The sequence below is a fragment of the Delphinus delphis genome, chromosome 8 (genome assembly GCF_949987515.2).
Source record: "Delphinus delphis chromosome 8, mDelDel1.2, whole genome shotgun sequence".
In the NCBI taxonomy this organism is placed as follows: Eukaryota; Metazoa; Chordata; class Mammalia; order Artiodactyla; family Delphinidae; genus Delphinus; species Delphinus delphis.
The window spans coordinates 110,368,276-110,395,117 of record NC_082690.1 but is presented as its reverse complement, the minus strand read 5'-3'; the positions used below and the strand labels follow the sequence as shown (position 1 = coordinate 110,395,117).

General features: G+C 54.3%; 2 protein-coding genes across 2 annotated transcripts; both read left to right on the top strand.

The window, feature by feature from the left end:
* The first annotated feature begins 394 nt into the window (after positions 1-394).
* On the top strand, positions 395-10,821 carry PSMD13 (proteasome 26S subunit, non-ATPase 13). The gene is made up of 13 exons (XM_060019632.1): positions 395-563; positions 2,190-2,268; positions 4,131-4,165; positions 4,249-4,304; positions 4,535-4,578; positions 4,764-4,850; positions 5,804-5,975; positions 6,960-7,039; positions 7,120-7,245; positions 8,785-8,847; positions 9,436-9,516; positions 9,700-9,816; positions 10,383-10,821. The coding sequence occupies exons 1-13, from the start codon at positions 469-471 to the stop codon at positions 10,476-10,478; spliced, it is 1,131 nt and encodes a 376-aa protein (XP_059875615.1). The 5' UTR covers positions 395-468; the 3' UTR covers positions 10,479-10,821.
* Positions 10,822-13,361: 2,540 nt separating this feature from the next.
* On the top strand, positions 13,362-26,214 carry NLRP6 (NLR family pyrin domain containing 6). Its single transcript, XM_060019747.1, is given in 13 exon segments — positions 13,362-13,379; positions 18,250-18,356; positions 20,656-20,936; positions 21,184-21,220; positions 21,495-22,348; positions 22,351-22,587; positions 22,590-22,697; positions 22,700-23,240; positions 24,105-24,194; positions 25,236-25,388; positions 25,467-25,492; positions 25,495-25,633; positions 26,076-26,214. Coding segments are annotated over 13 exon segments (2,730 nt in total).
* Positions 26,215-26,842: the final 628 nt, after the last annotated feature.

The following is a 26,842-nucleotide window of genomic DNA, read 5'->3' as shown; positions in this document are numbered from 1 at the left end:
CCTGCATTTCTCTACCCTCGCTCCCAGCTTTTTTCAATTGAGATGGCGATGATAACTAACACTTTGGGAGTGCTTTCTATGGACAGGCATCATATTTATACTTAGTCCTCGAAAGCCACTACTAGGAAGGTAGTATTGTTATCATCCCACTTGAATCGGGAACACTGGGTCACAAAGGCCGAGGCCACACAGCCAGTCGATGGCTGGTTCGACCCAGGCGCCCGTACTCTTCAACGCCAGAGTAGCGCGGCCAGCTGCCAGGGGATTCCGGTACAAATCTTGAGGAGAACTCTGCCCGAAGGAAATAGGCACGGTTACCATGACAACCAGGAGCGCCCCACGTCGCGTATGGCGTTCCCGGCCTGCCCCGCGCGACGCGGCGCCGGAAGTGAGTGAGCATTTCTGGCAGCCCTACCCCGCGGCCTGGCCGTCCCCGCAGTACCGCTGTCCCGGCGTCTTCCTCCCGTCATGAAGGACGTACCCGGCTTCTTACAGCAGAGCCAGAGCTCCGGTCCCGGCCAGGCCGCCGTGTGGCACCGTCTGGAGGAGCTCTACACTAAGAAGTGAGCCCCGAGCCAAGGGGACCCGGGCGTTCTGGGATGGGAGAGCGACACGGAGTGGGTACGGGGGAGGCCCGGGACCTTGATGGACTGAGGGCGCTCAGACCCGTGTGGAGAGAGTGGGGACAGGCTAGACCGAGGAGGTGCGCTGAGGACCCCGGAAGGCAGGGCCGACGAGGGAGGGGGTGACATCCCACAAGGACCGAGGAGGAGAGCCATAGGCTGGGTTTTGGGATCTAGGGTTCACTGCCTTCCAGACCGAGGGGCTGTGACTGAGGCTTCGAAACTCCCCTTCCTTCTGGTCTTACGAAAACGGTTCAGGGCTCTGATTTTACCTCTTGATTCCCGTCAAACAAGCAAAACACCCTTTCGGGGTCAGGCTGCCATACATTTTGTATAACAGATACCGGTGTCTTGTACTTAGCTTTGTCATAGTGGCACTGTAGCTACAGTTGTCTTTCTCGGCAGTCTGGAGCAGATAACCCAGAGGCCAGTGCAGTTTATTTTTTTTCCCCCCGTTGATTCTGCCTCAGGTTACACGGTGGGGTGCAACCACTTCTCCCCTCTCCCATGGCCCATACTTTTTATTGCATTTCATGTTGGGCTTTGTGCCCCTAGAGAGGTCTCAGTTTTGCTTAGAAACGGTGAATTTCAGAACAATTAAATTATCAGTTGCTGAGCAATAACCTCTTTTTAAATGAATCGAATGAGTTGCTGGCATTGGTTTAGTGATGTTCCATAGAAAAATACACCTCTTGTAATACCTCCCTGTTAACAACCCTAGCTTTTAGCATAGTGCCTTTCACATGGATATTCAGTATGTGTTGGTTTTTTTGTTTCTGTTTTTGTTTTGCGGTACGCGGGCCTCTCACTGCTGTGGGCTCTCCCGCTGCGGAGCACAGGCTCCAGACGCGCAGGCTCAGCGGCCATGGCTCACGGGCCCAGCCGCTCCGCGGCATGTGGGATCTTCCCGGACCGGGGCACGAACCCAGGGGACTCCCAACCACTGCACCACCGGGGAAGCCCTCAGTATGTGTTTTGATGATGTTCAGCAGCCTTCTGCTATTAGCAATTTTTGAGAGAAAATTCTTAGTTTTTGGCAAATAGTTGCATGTGTAGCACTTTGTATTTTTCAGAGCATTTTATCTGCACTCTTAGAAATTAGCCTTTGGTTTCAAGTGTGCTATGTCATTGTTCTAGAGGCTTTCTGTATTAGCTCATTCAGTCCTTCATCCCGTTTAAAGATGAGGAAGCTGAAGCTCAGTTTAAGCTCCTTCCCTGAGATACTCAGCTAATAGGTAGAAGAGCCAGGAGTTCAAATTAGGTATGTGTGATTCCAGAGTTCTTGTTTCCAGTCAAGCCTCTCAACGCTTTGAGGTAGTCTGGAAAGGTGTTCTCCATTCATAGCTGAGGAAACTGAGTCTTAGAGAGGTTAAGTGATCTCAGGGTGACATAACCACTGAGGGGCAGAGCCAGGGAAAGAACTCAGCTTTAAAACGCATCCGCTTTAGCATTCTTGTATTACACAGTAGAGACTGGTTGGTATTTGTTATTTGATAGGACCATCAAGGGTGAAGATGTCTGTGACTGACGCTAGGTTATAGGTCTTAAGAGCCTTGTGTTTTTCAGGTTGTGGCATCAGCTGACACTTCAGGTGCTTGACTTTGTGCAGGACCCATGCTTTGCCCAAGGAGATGGTCTCATTAAGGTAAATGATTTGCCATGCTAGGTCAGAGTATATAAATGTGTTCAAGTACTTTTTAAAATAATAGGTGGGCTTTACAATAATAATATCTATAACAATAAGCCTATTCAGCCACCACTTTTTGTCAGGTGCCGTTCTGAGTGCTTTACACATTTACTCATTCACCTGTAACAGCATTGGGAGATAAGTACTACTGCTGTCCTATTTCTGTCCTGTTTTTTTTTTATGTAGAGGCAGACACCAAGAGATTAAGTGACTTGCCATAGATCACAGCTAATAAGTGACAGAAGAGGATTCAAACACAGACATTCTGGCTCCTTCTAAAATCCCGACCTAAAATGCTCTCTCTTAGCATGCCCCTGTATCTTATTGTTTATAGATTTTTTTTTGTTAATTTATTTGGCTGCGCTGGGTTTTAGTTGGGGCATGAGGGATCTTCGTTGCCACGTGCGAGATCTAGTTGCAGCATGCGGGCTCTTAGTTGTGGCATTCGGGATCTAGTTCCCTGACCAGTGTTCAAACCCGGGCCCCCTGCACTGGGGACGCGGAGTCTCAGCCACTGGACCACCAGGGAAGGTGGACAACTGTTATAACTGCCGTCACTCCTCTTCCCTCTCCCCCACTGACGCTGCTTGTTTGCCCGAACGCTTTGTCCTGGGCAGTGTGGAGGATGTGCTTCACTGGGGGACAGGAGGCTTGGAGGGGGAATGCTGCTTAGTATCATGCTGCCTCTGTAATAGAGCACTTCTAGAATTTTGTCAACAGAAAAATACACTCTCTGCCCCAGCCTTTCCCAGATCCCCTGACAAACCCACCCCACCCCAGATTTGTTCACTGGTAGCCTACTCTTTGAAGTCTTTCCTGACATCTCTCCTTGTTGTCTTTCTCTTGGATTCTGGATGAATCAGAGGAACTGATTCATGCATTGGAACTGCAAGCTAGTTCATAATGGTAGTTTGAATTATTGGCCCTGAGTACATTACTTTAAATGTGCTCACAGTGAAGCTTACCACTTTGTTATTCCACCGTCTGGGCTTCTAAGATTTTCTTGTGGTTTATATCTACCAGTTTGACATTTTACAAGTTCAGAGGAACTTGTAATCGTCTGTAAGTCTGGAGATTTTGCTGGGCATGCTGTCTTCTGGAATATGTGGGAAAATGATAAATTAGAGCTGTCTTGATATTTGTTCCCTAAGGTTCTGTATCATCGTTATGGATAATTCATAATTGTTCGTCTCTCTTCTTTGGCTTCTTGTCTTTAAATCACTTTCTACTCATAGCAGAATATTTGCAACCTCTCTCATTGGCTGCTCCAGCTATGTGCTTTCTTCTTTGCCTTTTAACTCACAGTGTTGTCACTTATTTGTTTGCAAGTCTCTCTTCTCTACTAGGCCAGAAGCTCCTTAAAAGCTCAGTTTTTGTCTTGTACATTCTCTGTCTGTAGTGCCTAGCAAAGGGTCTGAGTAAGTGCTCAAATGTTTGCTGAATGGCTAAGCTATTTGATAATGGGACGTAATTAGCCTGCCACCTTCTGACCTCTGTCAGGTTAGTGAACCTTTCAGACTGATAGTCTGTTTACTCAGCATACTTTGGAGGACGAATAGAGAAGTTGGTCTTCGGGAGATTCTCACAGGGTAGGGTTCTAATTCCCAAAGCCAGAAAAAAAAAAAAAAAACCATAGCTTTCTTCAGTAATTGATTGGTGATCATTTATGTGAACTTAATAAGCCCCAATATGGGTCTTCTGTCATTCAGCAAACATTTACGCAATGCCTGCTGCGTGTGGGCATCATGGTAGTGTCTGAAGTTTTGCTTTTGCCGAGTGAAAGACGTCCTGTAATTACTCTCCATGTTTTGGTTCTACAGCTTTATGAAAACTTCATCAGTGAATTTGAACACAGGTAAAACTCTTTTGTCAGTTTTTGTTTTTGAAAATGGATACGTTGATATTTGTTGACACTCAAAGATGTGGTTTTTATTTCAGGGTGAATCCTTTGTCCCTGGTAGAAATCATTCTTCATGTAGTTAGACAGATGACTGGTGAGTCTCACTTTGTTTCATAAAGGAATAGATCCTAATGGTAATTTAAATGATCTTGAAGTATAAGTTATTTGAACTTTTGCATTTCAGTAGAAAATGTAAAATTCTAAGTTTTGTATTTTACGGTCTAAACTAAAGATTATCCCACCTAAAAATGTCCTGGTTGGTCGAAACTAATCTGTAAAGATACTCTGTTGGTGGTTCTTCTGACTCTGTTCTCTCTTTTCTAGATCCTAATGTGGCTCTTACTTTTCTGGAAAAGACTCGTGAGAAGGTAAATGTGAAGTTTGAGCCAGATCTTTTAAAATATGTTTGACTTATAGTTTGTGTCTGTGCTTACTGTTCACAACTCTAGAGACCAGTGTGTCTCTAGTCCTGCAGGTTAAATCAGTGTACAGATACCTTCCTTGTTAGTCTGCTGCCCACAGTTCTGAGGCTCCCTTGTTTCTGATTCTTTAGGTGAAAAGTAGCGATGAGGCAGTGATCCTGTGTAAAACCGCAATTGGAGCTCTAAAATTAAATATCGGGGACCTACAAGTTACAAAGGTGAGATTGCCGCAGTACAGACTATCGTTGTTTAAAGTTGTAGGGGGCAAAAATCCTATTTTTCTTCTTTATTTATTTTTAAATAATTTTAAATTACAAGAAAGTTGCAAAAATAGCAAAAGAACTCTCCTCTACCCTTACCTCAGACTCCCATTGTTGACATTTCACCACTTTGCCTTGTTGTTCTGTGTGTATGTGGTTTTTTTTTTTCTTTTCAAAACCACTTAAGAATAAGTTGTTGATACGACGCCTGTTGCCCTTAAACAGAGTTCTCCCCTGTGTGACCACAGCACGCCCATCCAGCAGGAGCCCACACAGCCTCCAGTGGTCCACAGCACGTGGGTTCTCGCCATTCACCATTGACCCAGCCCTTTCTGCTTCCTAATTATCATTGTTGAAGACTCCTGTCTGTGTTTATGCCTTTCTTACTTTCATTTTAGTGTAATTTTGGGGATAGGTGTGAATATGGATAGCAGACCAACTTCTGTGGTCAGTGCATCATACAGACACTCCCGACGCGCCATCCCTTCAACACTTGGCATTTTCAGCTGCTCAGCTCTTACTGATCTGTTGAGATGAGATGGTGTCTCACTGAAAGTTTACTTTACATTTCTTGATTACTGATTACCACTCTGCTCACGTCTCCACTTCTATAAATTGCCCGTTTTATCTTTTCTTTTGCCCATTTTTTTGTGTTGCTTATCTTCTCTTGATTTTTAAGAGTTTTTTACTTAGCCTTGGTCATATTCCCCTATGGGTTGCATGTGCTTTAAATATCTTTTCATAGTCTATAGCTTGTCTTTGTTCTTTTTTCTGTGTTTTGGATGAACTGAAGTTTTCCATTTTAACATAGTCAAATTAGTCATTTGTGGCTTTTGCTTTTCATCTTGTCATATGTTACTTGAAAAATGTTTCAAGTTACAAAGAAAGGCAATTTCACTTCCTGTGTGTAGGAAACAATTGAAGATGTTGAAGAAATGCTCAATAACCTCCCTGGGGTGACATCCGTTCACAGTCGTTTCTACGACCTCTCCAGTAAATACTATCAAACAATCGGAAACCATGCATCCTACTACAAAGATGCGCTGCGGTTTCTGGGCTGTGTTGACATCAAGGATCTGCCAGGTAACGTGGCCAGAAAGTCCATGTCACACGAGGAACTCACTCACACGTCATAGCAGCTGTGACATGCCTGAGGCAGCCAATCTCAGGAATTATTCAGATGTGTTCATTCCTTTTAGAAGAAAGTCCATGTGGTGGGAAGAGTTGTTTAAGCTTCGTTTCTGCATTGTATTTGTCTTCAGCGTTTAATTCAGGTGAAAGTGAGGCTCGCACCTCCTAGCCCGTTTACTGCCCCTTCTCCAGGTCTCTGTGTTCTCTGAGTCAGAGGCCTCTGTGAGAAGGACAGTGATGCAGGTGCCTTAACCTCTCGCAGGATGGAGGGCACGGTGAGATCCCTGAACCTGGGACTCTTGTCGTAAAAAGTGAAATGCTGGACCCAGGGGAATAAATTATGGAATTTTCAAGGGTTTGAGGGTGGAAAGAAAAGTGGCCAGTGACTTTTGGGAAAAGTGCAAAAGGAATATGTGTTTAGAAAAGAAATGTAGCCTATTTCAGCATATTTTAGATGTTTTCCACAATATACTGTTGAAGCTAAGGGGACCAGCAACTCCTAAAATTGTTAGTACAGTTTCAATTGCTGCATCTCAAGAAAAATATATTGGAAAAAGCAACTAATGTGTCAAGAGAATAAGGGAACAGAGTTCTAGTCAAAAGAAGCTAAATGTGGTGGCTTGAAGGTAAATAAGAAGTGGTGCTGCTTCCCACGCAGGCGAGGGGATGAGGGGCACACCCGCCAGGCAGCAGACAGGCTGAAAACGTATAGTTCGGTGAGGATAAGCAATGAGTGCCTTTCCCACAAAAGCCATTTATGTGGTTCCAGGTATGATCTAAGTCAATCCAATACTTTACAAGAGATGGCTGATCATAGGGCTTTGTAATACAACCATTGCACAGAACAGTGTCTTTACATTTTATGAGAGACTCCTAAAGCCAAACGGGACTGAGTCTCGTGCCTGGCGCGTAACCGGAGCTGTGTTGTTGCCGTAGTGTCTGAGCAGCAAGAGAGAGCTTTCACGCTGGGACTAGCAGGACTTCTTGGCGAGGGAGTTTTCAACTTTGGAGAGCTGGTAAGTGGGCCTGGGGTGCAGATTCCTTAACACAGGGGACACTGTGACTTTTTGTCAGCTGACCGTCTCCGTCCTCACAGCTCATGCACCCCGTGCTAGAGTCACTGAGGAACACTGACCGGCAGTGGCTGATTGACACCCTCTATGCCTTTAACAGCGGCAATGTAGAGCGATTCCAGACTCTGAAGACCGCCTGGGGCCAGCAGGTCAGTCACAGGCGGGGCTGGCGGAGTTCATCCGTGTGTCCGCTGTCTGTTGAGCGCCTTCCCTCTACACGCCACTTTGCTCTCATTGAGCAGGTGGTTCGGTCGCTGATTAGTTGCTGTGGTAACTCAGTTACTGTGGCAGTGCTCAGGGCCACAAGCAGAGAGAGCTTCCCCTGTGTTGGGTGGAGGGGGTGTGACCGAAAGCTTCCCCAAAGAAGGACTGCTCTGTGTGTGACCTTAGGAATGAGTAGGAATTAGCTAGTGACGAGTATGGAAGAGCATATGCCCAGCAGAGGGAGAGGAAGCTTTCCGCATGTTGGCAAAGTGAGACAGGGCGCGTGGGGCTAGAGCGCGTGAGTGACTAGAGAGTGGGGAGATCATGGGGTGGGGAGGGGACAGGAGCAGAGGTGCGGGGAGTGGGGGGAGAGGGGTCTGCATGGGGGAGGGGCCGGGGAGAGGGAAGGAGCCTGTGTTGAGTGGGAGTCAGTGAGGAGAGCACTTAACAAGGATTTGAAGTTTAACAGTAAGGTTATTCTTTTTAAATGAAATTATTAGAAGCAAATAATTACTAAAATGTTAATGGTGATAGGAATTATGGTTGTGTTATAGTCTTTGTACTTTTCTGGAACTTTCCATCTTCTCAAAGTTCAAGGTGAACTTGTAGGACTCACACATAAGGGCACAGAGTAGATAACAATGGGCTGTGAAGAAAGCAGATGCAGCCAGCCTAACGAGGCCTGTGTGTTGGCGTCTCAGGAAGGTGTGCCACTCAGAAAGAAAGACGGCTGGCACGGAGATGTCAGGAAGAGTCGGAACTTGAGAGGTGCTTGCCAGCAGTATCTGTCCAGGCAGCAAGAGCTCGTTCGGGGGAGGGGCCCTTTCTGAAGAGCTTGACTTGTCCATGGCTGTAGCAGAAGTGTCACTGTCAGGGCTGCCCGTGTCGGGGTCTGAGCTACTAAACGTCTGAGTCAAGGAAGCCGCTCTCCACGGTTTGGCTCTGTGCTCAGCAAATAGCCTTTAGACACAACTGCAAGGAGATTGTACAGGTTGTGCAGAAGGTGCATTCTGGTTCTCATGACAGTGCCACTTTTCGTGACAAATTAGTAACTTGCTCTTTCAGTTTAGAATAAGTCTCCGGAACTCCAGCGGTGTGTCCCTCAGAGGCCCCATTGACACCCAGCTGACTGAGCAGGCAGTGCACCCAGACCCGCTCAGGCGTCGGCTGTGCCCTCCCCGCCTTTCCTCGCGAGGAGCCCTCCTGCAGCACCTGCATACACCCTGTGGCCCTGCCCCCTGGTGTTGGTGACAGCAGCACAAATCCTACCTTGTAAACTCCTTGTCTTGGAAAATCCTTAGGCCTTCAACTAAGCACTCTTCTAATGATTTCCTGAGAAAAGTGAAGTTCGGATCCCGTGAAGCAAATGATGAGCCTCAGTGATCTAAAGTGTTTGGACCTGCCCAGTTTCTTTTTGTTCAGTTGACGGCTGTAGAAAGAATTTCAAAGCCAGGTCAGGTAACTGGTACCCTTTCGCTTTGCAGCCTGATTTAGCAGCCAGCGAGGCCCAGCTTCTGAGGAAAATCCAGTTGCTGTGTCTCATGGAGGTAAGCGAGGCCCCGCCCACTTCCGGGCCCTCGGGGCGCAGCCTGAGCTGGGCTGCTAGCTCTCCTGTCCTGCACCCTCTCCAGCACCTTTCCTCTTCCTCTGCCACCACTTGCTTTTTTAGTTTGTGTTTGGCTCTCAGCTTAGATGACGCCGCCTCCGAGAGGTATTCCCCGACCACCTGCGCTACGGGAGCTGCCACCTCATTGCACTTGCCGTTCTTTGCATGCTCATCCGGTTTCCCACACTAGAATTTAAGCTTCTTGAGAAAAGGGACTTTGTGTTTCTAGTTCCCCATGGAATCCCCAGCTCCAGGTACAGCCCTGGCACGTGGCAGCCTCAAGTACTTGTTCAGGAAACGAATAGTGACTCTTGTAGAAAACTACCATAAAGCGTGCTTCACCTTCTTATCTAGGAATTGAAAGCTTAGTGAGATAAGATATATGACTAATATTAAGAAAGTTTTAGTATGTGTGGTACTGATAAGATCTGTATTTTCAGAGCACGTATTGACAGACATATCCCTTATCAAGCAGTTCTCTGACAATCTTTTTTTGGAAAAATAGTTAATAAACAAAAATTTTTTTCAGATGACTTTCACGCGACCTGCCAATCACAGACAACTCACCTTTGAAGAAATTGCCGAAAGTGCTAAAGTCACCGTGAACGAGGTACAGAGTTCTTAGACTCGGGACGTGCAGCAGCAAAGCTGCTCCTCGGGGGCGGTCAGGACTCCTGTGTGAGATCACAGAAAGGAACTGCTCCTCGTTCCCCTCGTGTTTCACAGCTGGCGGGGTCCGCAGGTACGTGCGTGTTGGCACCAGGGTGTCTTACACGACCCCCTCTCTGCACAGGTGGAGTTGCTGGTGATGAAGGCCCTCTCGGTGGGGCTGGTGAAAGGCAGTATTGACGAGGTGGATAAGCGGGTTCACATGACCTGGGTGCAGCCCCGCGTGTTGGATTTGCAACAGGTGATGTGCTTGAAATACATAGTTCAGCTTTGCGGGTGTTTTGGGTTGTATCTGTGCTGCCTTTGTTTCATTTGGATGGAAGCCATTTAGGAAGAAAGCATTATTAGACAGGAGATTTCGGAGAATGAATTACTGCTCTAGGGACTAAGGGCTTTTCAAAGAACCTAATTGAATGCAAGCTTGAGATTTGAGCCCTGCATTTAAAGCGTATTGTGACAACAGTGCTGGTTGTGCTGATGATGTCTTTTAATCTTTAATTTGGTGCTCCGATCAAATACTTTCCTGGTTCCGTGATTTGAGCTCATATCCATCTTATTTATATTTGCTGGAAATTTAATCCTGTGGCTTTCCTCTATTCTTGCCTGTTTTCTTTCATGCAAGTTTTTCCTCATGTCCTTCTGATAGAATTGGCTGGGATAATCCCATCTCACACACCCCGCTTTCCCAGCTCTGATGTCCTTTTTATTAATGCTGCCCGAAAGGATTAGCTGGAAATTTAGGACTGCCCCGTCAGGTGCTGTGATTCCCAAGGGCCTTAACACACGTGTGTCCTGGTTTGCCCTCAGATCAAGGGGATGAAGGACCGCCTGGAGTTCTGGTGCACCGACGTGAAGAGCATGGAGATGCTGGTGGAACACCAGGCCCACGACATCCTCACCTAGTCTCCCCTGCCCTGACCTGTCTGGAGAGGTGTTTCACGGCTGATAAAACTGGCAGCTGAGAAGACCTGCCTTTAATTGGGGGTGGGGGTGGGATTCAGTTTGGAGTAGGGACTGTTGTTCTTGCTGTGAAGACTGTCACAGAGCACTGTCATCGATGGGGGTGCCCAGCCACAGGCAGACGCCTCCTTTGTGGCTGTCACCATAGCCTGCAGTGGGGAGGAGCCGCCAGGCTGAGTGATGAGGTAGCAGGATGTGGGCCCCCCGCCCCCGGAGTCACAGGGGGTAGCCCTAGTGTGCAGGGGGCCCACTCCAGGGTTGGCCTCCATTACATCACCTGTGTGAACATGTTTTCCAGCGTGGTTTGAGAATGTTTCTATAACTAATGCCTTGCTCTGTCCTTTTCGTGGTTCTGTTTCCTTAGGCTTAGCGTCCAGGTCAAGCCTATGCCTAAAGTGATGAAAAAGCAGGAGATGGAACCTAGGGAGGGCCTGGTGGGGATTTGGCCTTGGTTTTCCTCACCCTCTGCTCTGAGGAAAGGGCATCCCTGCCCACACAGGGCACAGGGCAGAGCCAGAGCAGAGGGCGGTGGGCACGGCAGCCAAGGAAGCGAGTCCTGCCTTTATTGTTGCTCAGAGAGACGTGGTGTCTAGTCCTTCTGACAGGTGTCTACCCCATTGCCACCTAGTTGGCAGCTTCTGTGGCCTCAGTGCCCGGGTGCTGACAGGAACCAGCCCGCAGACAGCCGGGCGCTGGGCGTCGGGGCGGGCGGTGCGGGGTGGAGATGCACATACACAAAGAATCACCAAGGAAACGTTAGGAGGAAGGATGGTTTAATCCGATCTTCCAGTCTGGGCCTGGAGCGGTGACCGTGAAGGCTTCATGCTATGGAGCTCTTCTTGTAGCTCTCCAGGTGGTACATGACCCAGCCCGCGGGGATCAGGAAGCCGAGGAACATCACAGAGAGCCCGATGGCCTGCTCCTGCGTTGAGAAAACGCATGAGTCCACTAGGCCCAGGCTGACTGCCTCTGAACCTGGGGCCTAACCAGAGCAGGGTGGAGAGCTAGACAGGCTGCCCTGGACCCTCGGCCCAGCCGTGTTCACGCCGTCTGCCCCAGACAGACTTACCGGGTGTCAGGTGGAGAGACCTGCGAGGTGTGAGCAGTGACCCCTGCGGTCATGAGGGAGGACAGCCTACTGGGCTCCAGTCTGTAGGTGGGGCCTCTCATCACAGCCCCACCCCCTGCCCAAGAGCCTGGCCTGCGCCTGGGCCTTGAACTCCTTCCCACCAGGCATTACATGCTCCCTTCCGGTCACCTGCGGACTGCGTGTCAGGCATGTGTTAAGTTGCTGAGTGGCGGTCCTGTTTGAAAGCCTGGGTGGGATTCCCTGTGTGTGTGTGTGCGTGCGCGCGCGTACGCATGCATGCATGTGTTCAGAGGCCGTCCCACCCGCCACCCTGTGTTCTTTCTCAGTGACTGCACCCTCAGAGCCAGGCTCTGAAGCACTAGCTATATTTCACCTTCATTGTTTCTTCCTGAAACAGCCTGGACCAGTCGCCCCACCCCTCCCCCAAGTGAATCAGACACCAGGTTGGAGACCAATCCTTCCTTTAGACTTTCACTCCCAGAGGTTTCAGAGCGACGTTTCCAGAACAGGAAACGTGTTCAGTCCTAGTCCTATGACCTTGGGCAGATGACCTTCTAGACCTTGGTTTGTTTATGCTTAAAATAGAGATAGTTGTTGACTCTCCTGGAGCTCCAGGGTCACAGGTTTGCATTTTCACCTGTACTCTCACAGACCCTCAAACCAGCCCACTCTTCCCCTTTAACGGGTTGTAAACGAGATGCACTGAGCGCCCTCCAAGCCCAGCCGTCAGCACCACTGTTTGCCAGACGGCAAGTAGGGGCCTGAGAACAGAGAGCCTCCCACCCCCCAACTGACTCTGCAGGCTGCCTTGGGAGTCTGGCCTGCAGGTGATGGCTGCAGGGACCCCTTTCTTGGACTTGGGACACTGTTCCAGCCAAGGGAATGAGACCTAGCACCAGAATCCCCTCTACATGCAGGCCTGAGAGGACACCCCTCTCCCCTCTGTGTCCTGCCCCAAACCCACCTCATCCTGAGAACATCTCAGGACTGCCCACTCCCCCTGCCCAGGTCAGGCCACCCCCCCCATCCCCGCCCCCCATGCCCCACTGCCTTGGCGGGACCTACCGTTGGAGAAGTGGGTGTTCTGGCCGGCTTGTCAGAGATGTGTGCCTTGGGGACCACCCAGCCCCCCAGGGGTGCTTTCAGCAGCCTGACGGCGGGAGCCAACCTCAGCATGCTTGCGGGGCCGAGCTCCTCCCTAGCCTAGTGAAGTCCCGGTGTGTGCTTGGCGTGGCCTCTGCTCACTTGCTTGTTGGGGCTTTTTATAGCTCAGGGAGGCAGCCTCAGCTGTCCACTCCTGTCACAGGGCTTGGCAGAAGGAGACCTGCTTGGAACTGGGAGAGAAGGGGCCTCAGACCAGCAGCCTCCAGGCCCAATCCCTGCTGTGGCCCCTCTCCACCCGATGCTGGTACCTGAGCCTGGGAGCCCTTCCCTCATGTTTTCATGTGTTTTCAGGTCATGCAGGCCCTGATCAAACGATGTCTCCTCAGACGTGTCTTGTTTTAGCTGGCGTGTCAGCCCCACAAGGTCGGGGACTGGTGTGTTCACCACGGAGTCTTTGGGGCCTAGATCAGGTTTTCAATGTTGGATGGATGGATGGATGGACGGATGGACAGGTGGGCAGCTAGGAGGCTGAGTGGAGCCGGGGCTCTATGCCAGGCATTGGGTTAGACTGGAGGAATGCAGAGTTGAATCAGACATGACAGGAGACTGCGGGATCACACTCCACCGTCAGAATGACTAAGAGGTTATCGGTGAGAGTGATAAAGGCCACATCCCAGAGCGTGCTCCTCGGCTGTCTCCAGACCAGATCAGCGTCGGGGCGAGCCCAGGAGCCAAGCAGCAGCAGGACATAATGACCACGTCAGTCCTAAGCCCCCAGGCTCAGCCACAGTCTCCATCCTCACGAAGGATGATCACACCCGAGTCAGCCTGCTGGCGAATCGGTGATGTGACTACATTCCGCAAGGAACACCATCTTACCTTGCCCTTCCCTAGAAACCACGCTTGTTCTAAATGCGGGACTCGCTTCTGGGCTCCCAGCCCCGCCTTCCAGGGCCCCAGCCTGACCGTCTTCCTGTGACTTGGTTTCCCAGGAAGGAGCCAAGTCCTGGGAGGCCAGAGGTGGGAGTGTGTCCTGAATGTTAATTCAGCCACGCTGGGCCTCGGTGCCAGCCTCAGGCTGTGGGGGGCTCTCCCGCTCCTCTCGAATAATCCCTTCCGCCTGAACCTTTAATTATAGCTTTGGGGTCCAGTTGGGGATAAGGCTGTGGATCAGAGGGTCAGTCACCCGGCCTGCGGTGTTTCTTCTTTCACAGATAAGACCTCCCGCCCCCTTCACGCAGGCCTGGTTCTGAGGCAGGCCTCCTTCTCCACCCATCCCGGCTTGAGTGGGGTGGGCGTGTAGGCAGGGGTTGGGCAGCAGAGTGCCCACTGTGCTCCGGGGTGTCAGCCCCAGTCTAGCAAGCAAGGCCCTGGCCAGCCCAGCGCTGATGGGTGAGGCCTGGGTGAGCACCAGGACCGGGGAGCTGGGGGCCGCCCTCCAGGGGAGAGAGACTTCGCAGGCCTGTGCTCAACCTAGCCACACCAGCTCCAGCCCCTTCACGTCCACCTCCCTCCCACCAACCTTTCCAAGCGCAAACCTGCCCTGCTCGCCTCCCATTCATGCAGCTTCTGGGGCTCCTACCACCCATGGCAGTCCGCTTCAGGCCACACCCCAACCAGGTTTTTAGTCCCCAGAACCAAACTCTCTGCAGATCCCTGCTGCCCGCACCCACACCCAGGCTGCCAGGGGTGGGAAGCCTGGCCCAGCCTCTCCCTCATGCCCACAGCCGTGCTGACCACCCCCCCAACCAGAGTGCAGCCCTGTGTACTGGACCAGCCTTCTCCACTGGGGTCTGCCTTTTCCTGGAAAGAAAACGATGTGCCCCATGGAGAAAGCAGTGGTGGCCAAGTGGCGGTCACATTGAATAAGGTAGTGAAAGGCCCTGGGGGTGCAGGGTGGGGACGAGAGCCCCCTGTAACAGCTGGACAAACTGAGCCATGGAGAGGGAACAGGGCTTGGGGCCAGCCAGGCCTATTCTGGCCTGTCCTGGACAGGTTAGGGTTAGCAAGAGCTCTCCAGGGCTCTGGTGGACAGAAGTGTCCCTCCTTCATCCTCAGCACGTATGAATGGATCCAGCTCTGATCTAGATCTAGACCCTAGACCTGTCCCTGCTGCCCATGGGTGGGGAGAGGCGGGGATGGGGGGTAGACCAGCCACCGTGCACACCCTCCCCTGCAAAGCTGCGAGGCCACCTGGAAGGTCTGGGGTGGACACTGTGGACACATGGCACCGCCCTGTGTCCACACTCGGAACCACAGAAGCTCTTGAAGAAAGGCACTGACCGTGTGGCGCCGCCCTCTGCAGCAGGCATCTTTAGCGTCAAGGACCCAGAAAAAATGCACCCAAATGCAAACATTCGCATCTTACTTTTATCGCATTGGAAATCTACTTTCACCACATAAAACGCGGGTTCTCAAAGTGTGGTCTCTAGACCAGCAGCAGCAGCATCACCTGGGAACTTGGTAGAAATCAGTTAGAAACTCCAGGGTGGTCCCAGTCATCTGTTACAAGACGTTCCCCCACCCGGGGAATTCTGATGCACAGTCAAGTTTGAGAACCATTTTCATGTCATATAAAAACTTTATGCTTCATAACTTCATTCAAAACTAAATGAGCACTTTCCGAAAAATTAAAATCTCATCCAGGTTGCAAAACTCAGCCCCCTCCTTTAATCTAGAAAAACACACTTCCACTCAGTACTTCTTAGGTTTTGCAGAATTTACCGAAACTGAAGCTCATGGGTAGAGACTCTGCGAGAGGCGGGCTGCCCCCTTCCTCCCCCCTCCGCTTTGCATGCCCCTCCTCTGAAACTCAGCTTCTACCCTCTTCATACGGGACGTGCCCACAGAGAAACATGGAGCCAGTCGGTAGGGCATTTTCACAGTTCTCTCGGTGTGATGGTTAATTTTATGTGTCAGCCTGGCTAGGCCATGATGCCCAGTATTTGATCAAACATTGTTCTGGGTGTATCTGTGACGGTGTTTCTGGGGGAGATTAACATTTGGTGGACTGGGTAAAGCAGGTTGCCCTCCAAAATGAGGGTGAGCCTTGCCCAATCGGAGGACTGAATAGAACAAAAAGTTGACCCTCCCATGAGTGAGAGGGACTGCTGCCCAACTGCTTAGTCTGGGACATTGGTCTTTTCTTAGCTTCAGACTCAACGGAAACATCAGCTCATGTAGGGTTTCAAGCCTGCCGGCTCTCAGGACGGAGCTAATGGTCGGGTGTCCTGAGTCCAGCTCTCCAGCTGCAGCTCTCAGGACTTCTCAGCCTCCATAACCATGTGAGCCGATCCCTTATAATCAATCTCTACGCATATCTATATCCTGTTAGTTCTGTTTCTCTGGAGAACCCTGACTAATACAACTGTATGCTACACTTGTCACGATCAATGAACCAATATTGATACATCATTATTAAGTAAATAAAGTCCATACTTTATTCATATTTCCTCAGTTTCCCTCTGATGTCCTTTTCCTATTCCAGGACCCTATCCAGGGCCCCACATGACAGTCACTCGTCACATCTCCTTAGGCTCCTCTGGGCTATGATAGTTTCGCAGGCTTTCCTTGTCTTTGGTGACCTGGACGGTTTTGAAGAGAACTGTTCAGGTATGTCATAGGGTACCCCTCTATTGGAACTTGTCTCCTGTTTTTCTCAGGATTCTCTGGGGTTATGAGGTTTGGGAGGACGACCACAGAGGTAAAGCACCCTTCTCATCACATCATGTCAAGGGCACAGACTATCAAGGGCACAGACACATCAGTATGGACTCATGGGTATTTGTCTTATGCCTTGGATTATAATCAATAGTACTTCATTTTGTTGCTCAAATGTTTCCAGACTTGGTGTTGGGAGTTCTTTCTTTTGGCTTCTGTGTCCCTTTGGCATACCCTTTTCATTACTGAGTTTTTTGGGTTTTTTTTTTTAATTTGTTTTGAACACTTTCTTACTTACTGGCACTGTAAAATGCTCCAGACTCTCCTTGTATACTTTCTGCCCCAGTGCTAGAATAAGCCAAGGAACCCTGGTCCCTTTTATTGGTGAATGGCACTAGAAACCAGGACCCGGGCACCACGTAGATATACAACATTATGCACCTGTCAAAATTCATAGAACTTTACAGCACGAAGAGTGAACATCAATGTCTGCAAACTAAAAATACCACTTGGGATGTCAGGGGATCCAAGGGTTAACACAGTGTATGTCATGAAAGAATCTAACCATATTACACATGTACGAATGAATCTCAGGGAAGGGAGTGGGGGAAAGGTGGTGACTTAAGTAACTTCAGAAATGAGTGGAGTCTGGGACTTCCCTGGTGGTCCAGTGGTTAAGAATCCACCTTCCAATGCAGGTGATGTGGATTCGATCCCTGGTTGGGGAACTAAGATCCCACATGGCGCGTGGCAACTAAGCCCACGTGCCGTAACTGCTGAGCCTGGGTGCCACAACTAGAGAGAAGCTGGCGTGCCGCAGTGAGGAGCCCTCACGCCGCAACCAAGACCAGACACAGCAAACAATAAATAAATACATAATATTTTTTAAAAATGAGTGGAGTCTGTAAGAATAAAGGCAAAAGAAACTGCAAATAAGCACTGTACTCCAGGTTATAAAGTAGTTTCCCATGGGGGAGTGTGTGTGTATGTTTATATATAGTTTTATATAAAATAAATATATAGGGCTTCCCTGGTGGCACAGTGGTTGAGAGGCCGCCTGCCGATGCAGGGGACATGGGTTCGTGCCCCGGTCCGGGAAGATCCCACATGCCGCGGAGCGGCTGCGCCCGTGAGCCATGGCCACTGAGCCTGCGCGTCCGGAGCCTGTGCTCCGCAACGGGAGAGGCCACAAGAGTGAGAGGCCCGCGCACCGCAAAAAAAAAAAAAAAAAAAAAGAACTCACACTGTGGAGAGAGAAAAGTGAATGTGCTTTTAGGAGAAACAGCCGCGGCCTGTGTGCGAAATCCGTCTGCGCAGCATCTCAGGCTCAACGAGGGGATCAGTGAGGGCCGCCCTGGGTCTTCAGGATGGGGCTGTGGCCAGGGGCCCCGTGATGGCCCAGCGCTGTGCAGGGCCAGATTCTGTCCACAGCTGAGCTCTAAAACATCTGCTTTTGCGGTCTAGGCTGCTGCTTTCCCTGGCAAAGCCCCCTCTGCAGAATCCCAGCGTGTCAGAGGAGCTAAGTCAGGGGCAAGTCGAAGCATCTGGGACCCCACACAGGGCTCACAGGGCTCTGGCAACTGAGGCCAGACGTTGCTCAGGGCTTGTCTCCAGGACCCTAACTCTTCGGAGACCCTGCCCCCTCCTCTGCTTTGCTGGGCGCTGCCCACACTGTGGTCTGGAGGGAGGGTCTCATCCCTGCTCTGGGCCTGGCCCAGGTGGGGCTGCTCCAACACACCAGGCAGGCACACGGCTCCGTCCTCTCAGGCCTCTGTGGGAACAAGAGAGACTTGTTCACGTTCTTTAAAAAGCACAGAGTGCCCCTCCCACCAGGAAGTGTGCTGGCGGTGTGTCCTTCAGGCTCTCCCGTCACCCATCCTGCTCTGTGCCCGGGAGGCTGCCCATGTGGAGGGCAGCAGCAGGAGTTTAGGAGCAGGGAAGAGCGAGGAGGGCGCCCTGGGGGAGGTGTGAGTGCGGATAAACAGAGCCTTCCTCGCCTTCTCCCTGCGCCTTCCTCGGGGAGAGGTGGGGACTGTCTGTCTTAAATAGAAACAAAACTCGTAGGTAGAATGGGAACCTCTGTGGACCCTTTCCTCCTGGGGAAGGGGCAGCAGAACAGAGGCTCCCAGGACTCTGGGTTCCCTCCCCAAGGGCAGCTCTCAAGGCTCCTGAAGGAAGCAGGACTGAACACAGGGATGACCTGTGGAGCCTGAAAGGCAGTGATGATGCCGCAGCCCCTGTTCTTGCAGACACACTCTCACAGAAATGCACACTCAGAGACATACTGTGTTCGCTTCCTGTGGCTGCTTAGCCATTACTACAAACTCGGCGGCTGAAAACAACACACATGTATTCTCTTACAGTCGTGGAGGGCAGAAGTCCAAAGTCAGCTTCACTGGGCTGAGGCCCAGGCGATGGCTCAGCCGCTCTCCCTCTGGAGGCCCCAGGGGAGAATGTCTTCCTTCCCAGCTGAATCTCCAGCTTCTAGGGCTGTGTTCCTTGTGCTCCTTGCCTCGTGGCCCCTTCCTCTATCCTCAAAGCCTGCAGCCTGGCCTCTTGCCTCAGTGTCACACTGCCTTCTGCCTGTGTGCCAAAGCGCCCTCTGTCTCCATCCTATGACACTTGTGATGACATTCAATAATAACTATGCAGGATAATCTCCCCATCTCAAGATCCTGAATTTAACCACACCTGCAAAGCCCCTTTTGACGTTTCAGGGAACATTCACAGGTTCCAGGAACTAGGAGCTGATATCTTTGGGGACTATCGTATAGCCTACCATAGATACGTTTACGCAAACACAGTGTTAGGGTGGCCACACCAGCAGACACAGACATACACACACACCCACATCACACACAGGCAGACGCTGTCAGTAGAAACCCGCGTTCCTGGGGTCCCACGCGGTCACCCATCAGTCACACACATGCCTCACGTCCAAAGCTCTTCCCATCAGCCTGCTTAAGCCAGGTTTGGGAGGCCGCAGAGCACTTCCCTGTCCCATTTTCTCCTGGCTCCCGGGTGACGGCCTTCCTTTCCCCAGTGACACTGTGCATGTCCCTCCTTTGCCCCCTCTACCTAGGAAGCCCTTGCTCACCTCTGCCTTCAGAATTTAACCAATCTTGAGGCCTTAAAGTTTAAGGTCTTGTTCTGAGCCAGCCACCTCCTCCATACAGCCCACCTTGCTCTGCAGTTACCTCTCACAACCATGCCTCGCTGCCACACCCCATGGGTTCTTAGAGAACGTGAACTGAATAAAGGAACAGTAGAAAACCAAAGGTCACTGAGCAGAGCTCTTAAACACCGGTCGTGCGAAGGTGCCACGGTGCCTGAGTTTGGGAGCTTGGTGACTGTCGGACAGACATCTCAGTGTTGGCCAAGCTAGAGCACCTGGGTCTGGGGCATGGACGGGGCCAGACAATGCCCCCAGGCTATGGCTCCAGTCAGGCTAGGGAGGGGTCGCCTCTCTGATCCCCACCTCTGCCCCTGAGTGCTAGACCTCGGGGCCAGACTCTGGAGACCAGCCAGAGGCTCCCGCTCTGGGTGAGTGCGGCTGGCCTCAGCCCTCTGGGTCCTCCACCTCCCCCTGCTGCCTTCCTGGGGCTTCACGCCCCGTGTCGTTCACACATCCTTCCTCCGCCGTCCCCCAGCCTCAGTATTCTAGGGACTCCATCCCCCCAGAGGGCATCTGTGGAGTCTGTCCTCCACCAGGGGCTCAGTCTCTGCCTCTGGTGCAAGGCCCTCAGGCTGGGCCTCACCAAAGGGCCCAGTGAGCACGGATGTCCTGGGCAATTCCGGAACACAGCCTGGACCAGGTGGTGAGTCCAGCTCCCTGCTGAGGCCAACTGCTCCGGGCTCCTGGGTAAGAGAACGGAGGGAAAGGAGGGAAAAGCAGGAAAGGGGAGAGCACAGGCCCTGGTAGACATCTTATCTTGGACGTTTGACCTGGATGCGTGGAAAAGAATGAGCAGAAAGGTAGGTGCGGAGCAGGAAGGCACCCCCTAACTCTGGGGTCAGAGGAGGCCAGTGCCCGCCCAAAGCTTTGGAACGCCTTGGAGCGAAGTCCTCCGTAGGGGTGCTGGGAGGAGAGGACGACCCTCCCGGTAGAGCGCCATTGAGCGTTGGCCTGGAGCCACCTGGATAGATGGGGGCCGCGTGTAAGCCCCTGCCGCTAGTGGGCGCCCGGGGCTGGGGTCCGGAGCGGCGGGGAGGGGCCGGAGTCACCGGGGCACGGCATGCGTGCTAACCCCGTGCGCCCGCCCTCAGCACGGAGGCCCGCGCTGCCGCCGCCCGGGAGGTGCTCCTGGCTGCGCTTGAAGACCTAAGCCAGGAGCGGTTGAAGCGCTTCCGCCACAAGCTGCGGGACGCGCCGCTGCACGGCCGCCGCAAACCGTGGGGGCGGCTGGAGGGCACGGACGCCGTGGACCTCGCGGAGCACCTGATCCATTTCGACGGGCCGGAGCGCGCGCTGGACGCGGCGCGAAAGACCCTGAAGAGGGCGGGCGTGCGTGATGTGGCGACGCTGCTCAAGGAGCAGCGGCTGCGGAGTGAGCGCGGGGTGGGGCTCGCCAGGGTCCCCGCCCTCCGTTCCCTCCCGCCTGGGCAGAGTCCTGGCCACAGGCCTCCATCCTTCCACTTCCCCAGAAAAGCCCCGGAGCTCTTCCGGCCTGGGCGCGCTTCGTCCACAAGTTCGCGGGCCCCAGGGCTCCGATCCTGCGGGTGGCCCCGACCCCTGATTGCGCCCCTCCCCGCACCGCACAGTCGGCGGGGCCTCACAGCAGTCCTCCCTTCCAGGGCTCGGCCTCAGCTCCTAGGCGCTGCTCTCCGCGTCTGATAGGTCTCTCTCGGCGGGAGGCGCAGGCCCCGAGCTTTCCGGGCCTTGAGCCCTGGGTTTGGAGTACGAGTGTCCTCGAAGTCACTCGGAGGTTCCTGACAGCTGGTCCCAGGGAGGAGCGCGGATGGGAGGGGGACTGTGGCGCAACAGGGGAAACTGAGGTCTGAGCCCGGCGGGGAGGGAAACAGGCCCCTGAGAGTCGGCTGACACAGCCCGCCTCCTCCTCGACCCCCTGTTCCCCTCTCCTCTGTCCGGCCCTTCCCTGCCCCCAAGAGTACAAGAAGAAATACCGAGAGCACGTGCTGCGGCAGCACGCCAAGGTGAAGGAGAGGGACGCTCGCTCCGTGAAGATGAGCGAGCGCTTCACCAAACTGCTCATCGCCCCCGATAGCGCTGCCCTGGAGCACGAGGCTCCGGGGCCCGCGGAAGAGCCGGAGCTGGAGCGCGCTCGGCGATCCGACACCCACACCTTCAACCGCCTGCTCGGCCACGACGGGGAGGGCCAGAGACCGCCGACCGTGGTGCTGCAGGGCCCGGCGGGCATCGGCAAGACCATGGCGGCCAGGAAAATCCTGTACGACTGGGCGGCGGGCAAGGTGTACCACGGCCAGGTGGACTTCGCCTTCTTTGTGTCTTGCCGCGAGGTGCTGGAGCGACCGCGCACGTGCAGCCTGGCCGACCTGACCCTGGACCAGTATCCCGACCGCAACGCGCCGGTGCGGCAGATGCTAGCGCAGTCCACGCGGCTGCTGTCCATTCTGGACGGCGTGAACGAATTGCCGGCGCCAGGGCCCGCCGAGGCCGCGCCCTGCACAGACCCCCTTGAGGCCGCGAGCGGCGCGCGGATGCTGGGCGGCCTGCCGAGCAAGGCGCTGCTGCCCACGGCCCGCGTGCTGGTGACCGCGCGCGCCGCCGCCCCCGGGAGGCTGCAGAGCCGCCTGTGCTCCCCGCAGCGCGCCGAGGTGCGCGGCCCCTCCGACAAGGACAAGAAGAAGTACTTCTACAGGTTCTTCCAGGACGAGTGGAGGGCAGAGCGTGCCTGCCGCTGCGCGAAGGAGAATGAGACGCTGTTCTCGCTGTGCTTCGCCGTGTGCTGGACCGTGTGCCCCGTTCTGCGCCAGCTGCTCCAGGTCCTGACCTGTCGCGCACCTCCAAGACCACCACGTCCGTGTACCTGCTTTTCATCGGCAGCGTCCTGAGCTCGGCGCCCGCGGCCGACCGACCCCGCCTGCAGGAAGAGCTGCACAAGCTGTGCCGCCTGGCCTGCGAAGGCGTCCTCCGGGGCAGGGCGCAGGTCTCTGAGAAGGACCTGGAACGACTGGAGCTTTGCGGCTCCAAAGTCCAGGCGCAGTTTCTCAGCAAGAAGATGTGACAGGCGTGCTGGAAACCGAGGTCACCTACCGGTTCCTCGACCAGACCTTCCAGGAATTCTTAGCCGTGCTGTCCTACCTGCTGGAGGACGAAGGGCTCCCCAGACACCTGCTGGCGGCGTAGGGGCACTTCTGCGGGGGCACCCGGAGCTGCGTGGCCACCTCGCGCTCACTACGCGCTTCCTTTTCGGGCTACTGAACACAGAGAGGATGCGCGACATCGAGCACCACTTCAGCTGCGCGGTTTCAGAGCGCGGGAAGCAGGATGTCCTGAGGTGGGTGCAGGATCAGGGCCAGGGCTGCCCTAGGGTAGCACCAGAGGGGACCGAGGGGACCCAAGCGCTCCGGGGCGCTGGGGAGTCAGAGGAGGAGGAGGGCGAAGAGCTCAGCGACCTGCTGGAGCTGCTGTACTGCCGGTACGAGACGCAGGAGGGCGCCCTTGTGCACCAGGCCCTGCGCGGCCTTCCTGAGCTGGCACTGGAGTGAGTGCACTTCAGCAGAATGGACCTGGCCGTCCCGAGCTACTGCGTGCTGTGCTGCCCGGCGGGGCAGGCCCTGCAGCTGGTTAGCTGCAGACTGGCCACTGCCCAGGAGAAGAAAAAGAAGAGCCTGATGAAGTGGCTACAGGGCAGCCTGGGAGGCAGCTCGTGAGTCCCCAGAGCAGGGCGGCCCTCTCCTGCAGGCCCTCTGTGTGCGGCATATGTGCATCTTATGCACTGAAGTGTCCATCTGGGCCTGGGGAGTGTGTCCAGACCTGACGCCTGCTCCCCAGAGGAGAGGCACGACTTCAGGCTGGTTTTCCCACCTCCTTGCAAGGCAGCTCCCAGGGTGTCCTCACCATGCCCCGCACCTCAGCACCCACATCCGAGGCAACCCTCCCAGCAGCCCCCCAGCCACCACGATGCCTTCTCATAAGTCCTGGCGTATACCACGCCCTCTGTGCCCTGAGCCTTTGCTTCTACTGTTCCCTCCACCCAGAATACTGTTCACTGCCTATCCTCAAAGCCTCTCCAAGCCATCCCAGCTGGCCTGAGACCATTTTGGCCTCAGAAATGCCTCACTGACCACCGTATGCCATGACATCTGCCCGTGCCCATCTCCTCCACCAGACCCTCTGCTCCTCCAGGGGCAAAGCTCGTGCCGTTGTTTCTGTGCAGTTAATTCCAGCCCAGCACCTGACTCAGGTGCTCAGCATCTGTTGGGAGAATGAATGTCAGGACGTTGACAGGGGCTGGGGCTGCCCACTGCAGGTGCAAGGACAGGCCTACCTGGTGTGTGCAGGTGACATGCCTCCATGGGACTCACATAGACAGCTTCAGTGGGGAGGTACTTGTGGTCACAGTTGAGTGGTTTCACTCTGGGCTTGAGATGAAGAGGGAGGAGGGTCCTGGCCCAGCTTGTGGGTGAGGGCAGAAGCAGCTCCAATACCTCAGGACCATAGGAAGGAGTCCTTTGTGGGAGTGAGGGATTGGAAGGGGCTGGGGCCTTCACCTTCCTTTCTCTCTTAGTAGCTCTCGAACCACCATGAGAAAACTCCTGGGCTCCCCACTGCATCCACTCTGTGAGTGGACCGACCGACAGTGTGGTCTGAACACCCTGATGTGAGTGAACATGCCCCCAGCCCTTCCCCTGGAAGGGATGCAGAGCAGGACGCCCTGGGCAGGGACAGAGGTGTGGCCCTGTCTGGGGATGGCTGAGAGGACAGGCTGAGAACCTGTGGCCTCTGGTGTCCCTTGCTGGGGTCGACAGGCTCTGCCCACACAGGACAGAGGAGGGAAGAGGGGATGGGGGCAGGGCTCCAGCACCAGCTTAGGTGCTAGTTAGGACAGAGGGCTTGGCCCCAGTCTGAGTGGGAAGCAGAGTCCAGCTGAGCATCCTGGGGGAGGGATAAAGAAGGCCAGACCGTATTTCCCTCCCCAAGGAAGGCTGCTCAGTGCTATTGTGAACTGCTGGGCGGTCCCTCTGGATTCTTACAAGCAGATATGGAAGGCGTTCAGGGCGCGGGCTCTGAGGCCTGTCCGCCGTCTGAGCTTCAGTTTCCTCCCCTGGGAAATGGAGCCAGTAGCTTCCACCTCAGAAGGTTGATGTGAGAATTAATGAGGCAGTACTTAGTACATAATCTTTCCAAGGACTGTTCACCACCACCAAGTAAGCAGAAAGTAAGAAAGGCTGTAGGAACTAGTACCGAAGGGGCATGTGGTGAAACAGGCACAGTCCTGTGTCAGTGGTGACACAGGGTAACTTAACTTGGCATAAACGTCAGGAGCCGAAACAGTGATCAGCTCACTTGGCCCATTAGTTCTGCTGCCCGGCTAAGTGCGTGAAGATGTTCCTCGCAGCATTGTTTATAATGCCCAGCTAACTAAATGAGCTCAGCCCACCTGCACTTGGTGGGTGACTATATGGAGTTAGACATATTAAGAACAAGGTCTCTTATTGGCTCATCCAGAAGCTGGTGGAGAATGCCCTGAGGGAAGAGGGGAGTGCAGTCCAGCAGGGACACACATGGTGACAAAGGGCAGGAGAAGCTCTGTGGGGCCCAGGGAGGCAGGTGTGCAGCCAGCACGTCTGCAGACTGAACCTCAGCCCCCAGGGAGTGGGCAGCTTGCACGGCTGGGGACCCACGTACCTCCTGACCACAGGCTGTCCCGCTGCAAACTGCCCGACTTGGTCTGCAGAGACCTCTCTGAGGCCCTGACGGAGCTGGGCCTCTTCCACAGCTGGCTCAGCGAGGCCGGCCTGCATGCGCTGAGTGAGGGCCTGGCCTGACCCCAGTGCCGGCTGCAGACACTCAGGTGAGGGCCGGCCTGGAAGGGACCAAGGGGGAGACGGGGGCTCCCATGGCAGCTCCTGCGGTCAGCACTGCCCGCGAGGGTGCAGCAGCTGGGCCTCCAGGAGGCTCCCAGTATGTGTTTGGCCTGCTCCAGCAGAGCCCAGCGCTGACTACCCTGGACCTCAGTGGCTGCCAGCTGTTGGGGACTATGGCGACCTAATTGTGTGCCGTCCTGCAGCTCCCAGGGTGCCGCCTGCAAAGCCTCAGGTGGGGGCAGCGCCGGGAAAGGTGCGGGAACACAGCCTCTCCACCCTGGCTTGGGGTGGGCGCCAGGGGCTTCCCCCAGACCTCACAGAGGAGTCCCGCCCAGGGCCCTCCCGAGGGACCCTGCTGAAACTCAGCCCCTGGAGACCCACCCCCTAAATCCCTGGCCCCAGCCCTGGGCTTCAGCCACTCCGCCAGACCAAATGTCCATCTAGTGTCTGGTGCACATGGCCACAGTCTGGACCGGCACGCTTTCACTCCCCTGAAGGCTCTGGCCCCTAGGCCCTACCCGCTCCCCCAGCCTCTGACAGCCCCCTTAGTGGCTGCCTCCCGTCCCTGTGTGCCTTCGGCCTAACCCAGGTCAGCAGCTCCCCATCGCTGCCTCCCCGAGCCCTGGCCTCCTTCCCCCACCAGCTCCACTGCCGTCCTCTGCACACGGCTACAGTCTAACGTCCGTGGAGCTGAGCGAGCGGTCACTGCAGGAGCGGCGGGCCGTGGGGACAGCAAAGGCGGGACTGGCCGTCACCCACCCAGCATTGGACAGCGACCCCCAGCCTCACAAAGGGCTCGGCAGTGACCCCTGAGGCCCTGGGGGAGGGCTCTAGTCAGCCCTACGGAGTAGCCCTCCCCACTCCAAGGGCGAGAGGTTGGTGTTCTCTGCTGTGGGCAACTCTTGAGCCTGAGGGGCCCTGGACAGGCAGGTGGGAGACCCAGAGAGACACGGCCCCTTACCTGCTCCTGGACAGCCCCCGAGACCTCCCCACACCCTGGGGACAGGTATGTCTCTGTCCTCCCCACCAGGAGGAGGGGGTCCCCTCCCCTAACCCCACTGCTGCCCCACCCACGTTCCTCTTCTGGGACCTCCAGCCCTCCCATTGCAGGCGCCCCTCAGCAACAAGGGTGACGCTGAGCGCCCCCGGGAATTGAGGACCTACAGTGTGTTGGCCTTTACCTGGTGCAGGATGACCCATTTGCTGATCCTGTGCCCATGCACAGTATGGGCACCCAGAGCCCGCTACTCGGCTCCAGCCATAGGGCATCAAGCAGGGGCTGACCCGTGGCTGAAGGTAGGTGGGTCACCGTCCCTCCTCAGGAATTTGGGTCTCAGCATTAGGAGTGAAGCCATCCCTGAGGCTGTGTGGTCTGAGCCCAGAGGTGTCCACTCGCTGTCTGAGGACTTCAGGAACAGGCCAGAGGAGAGTGGACAGGAGC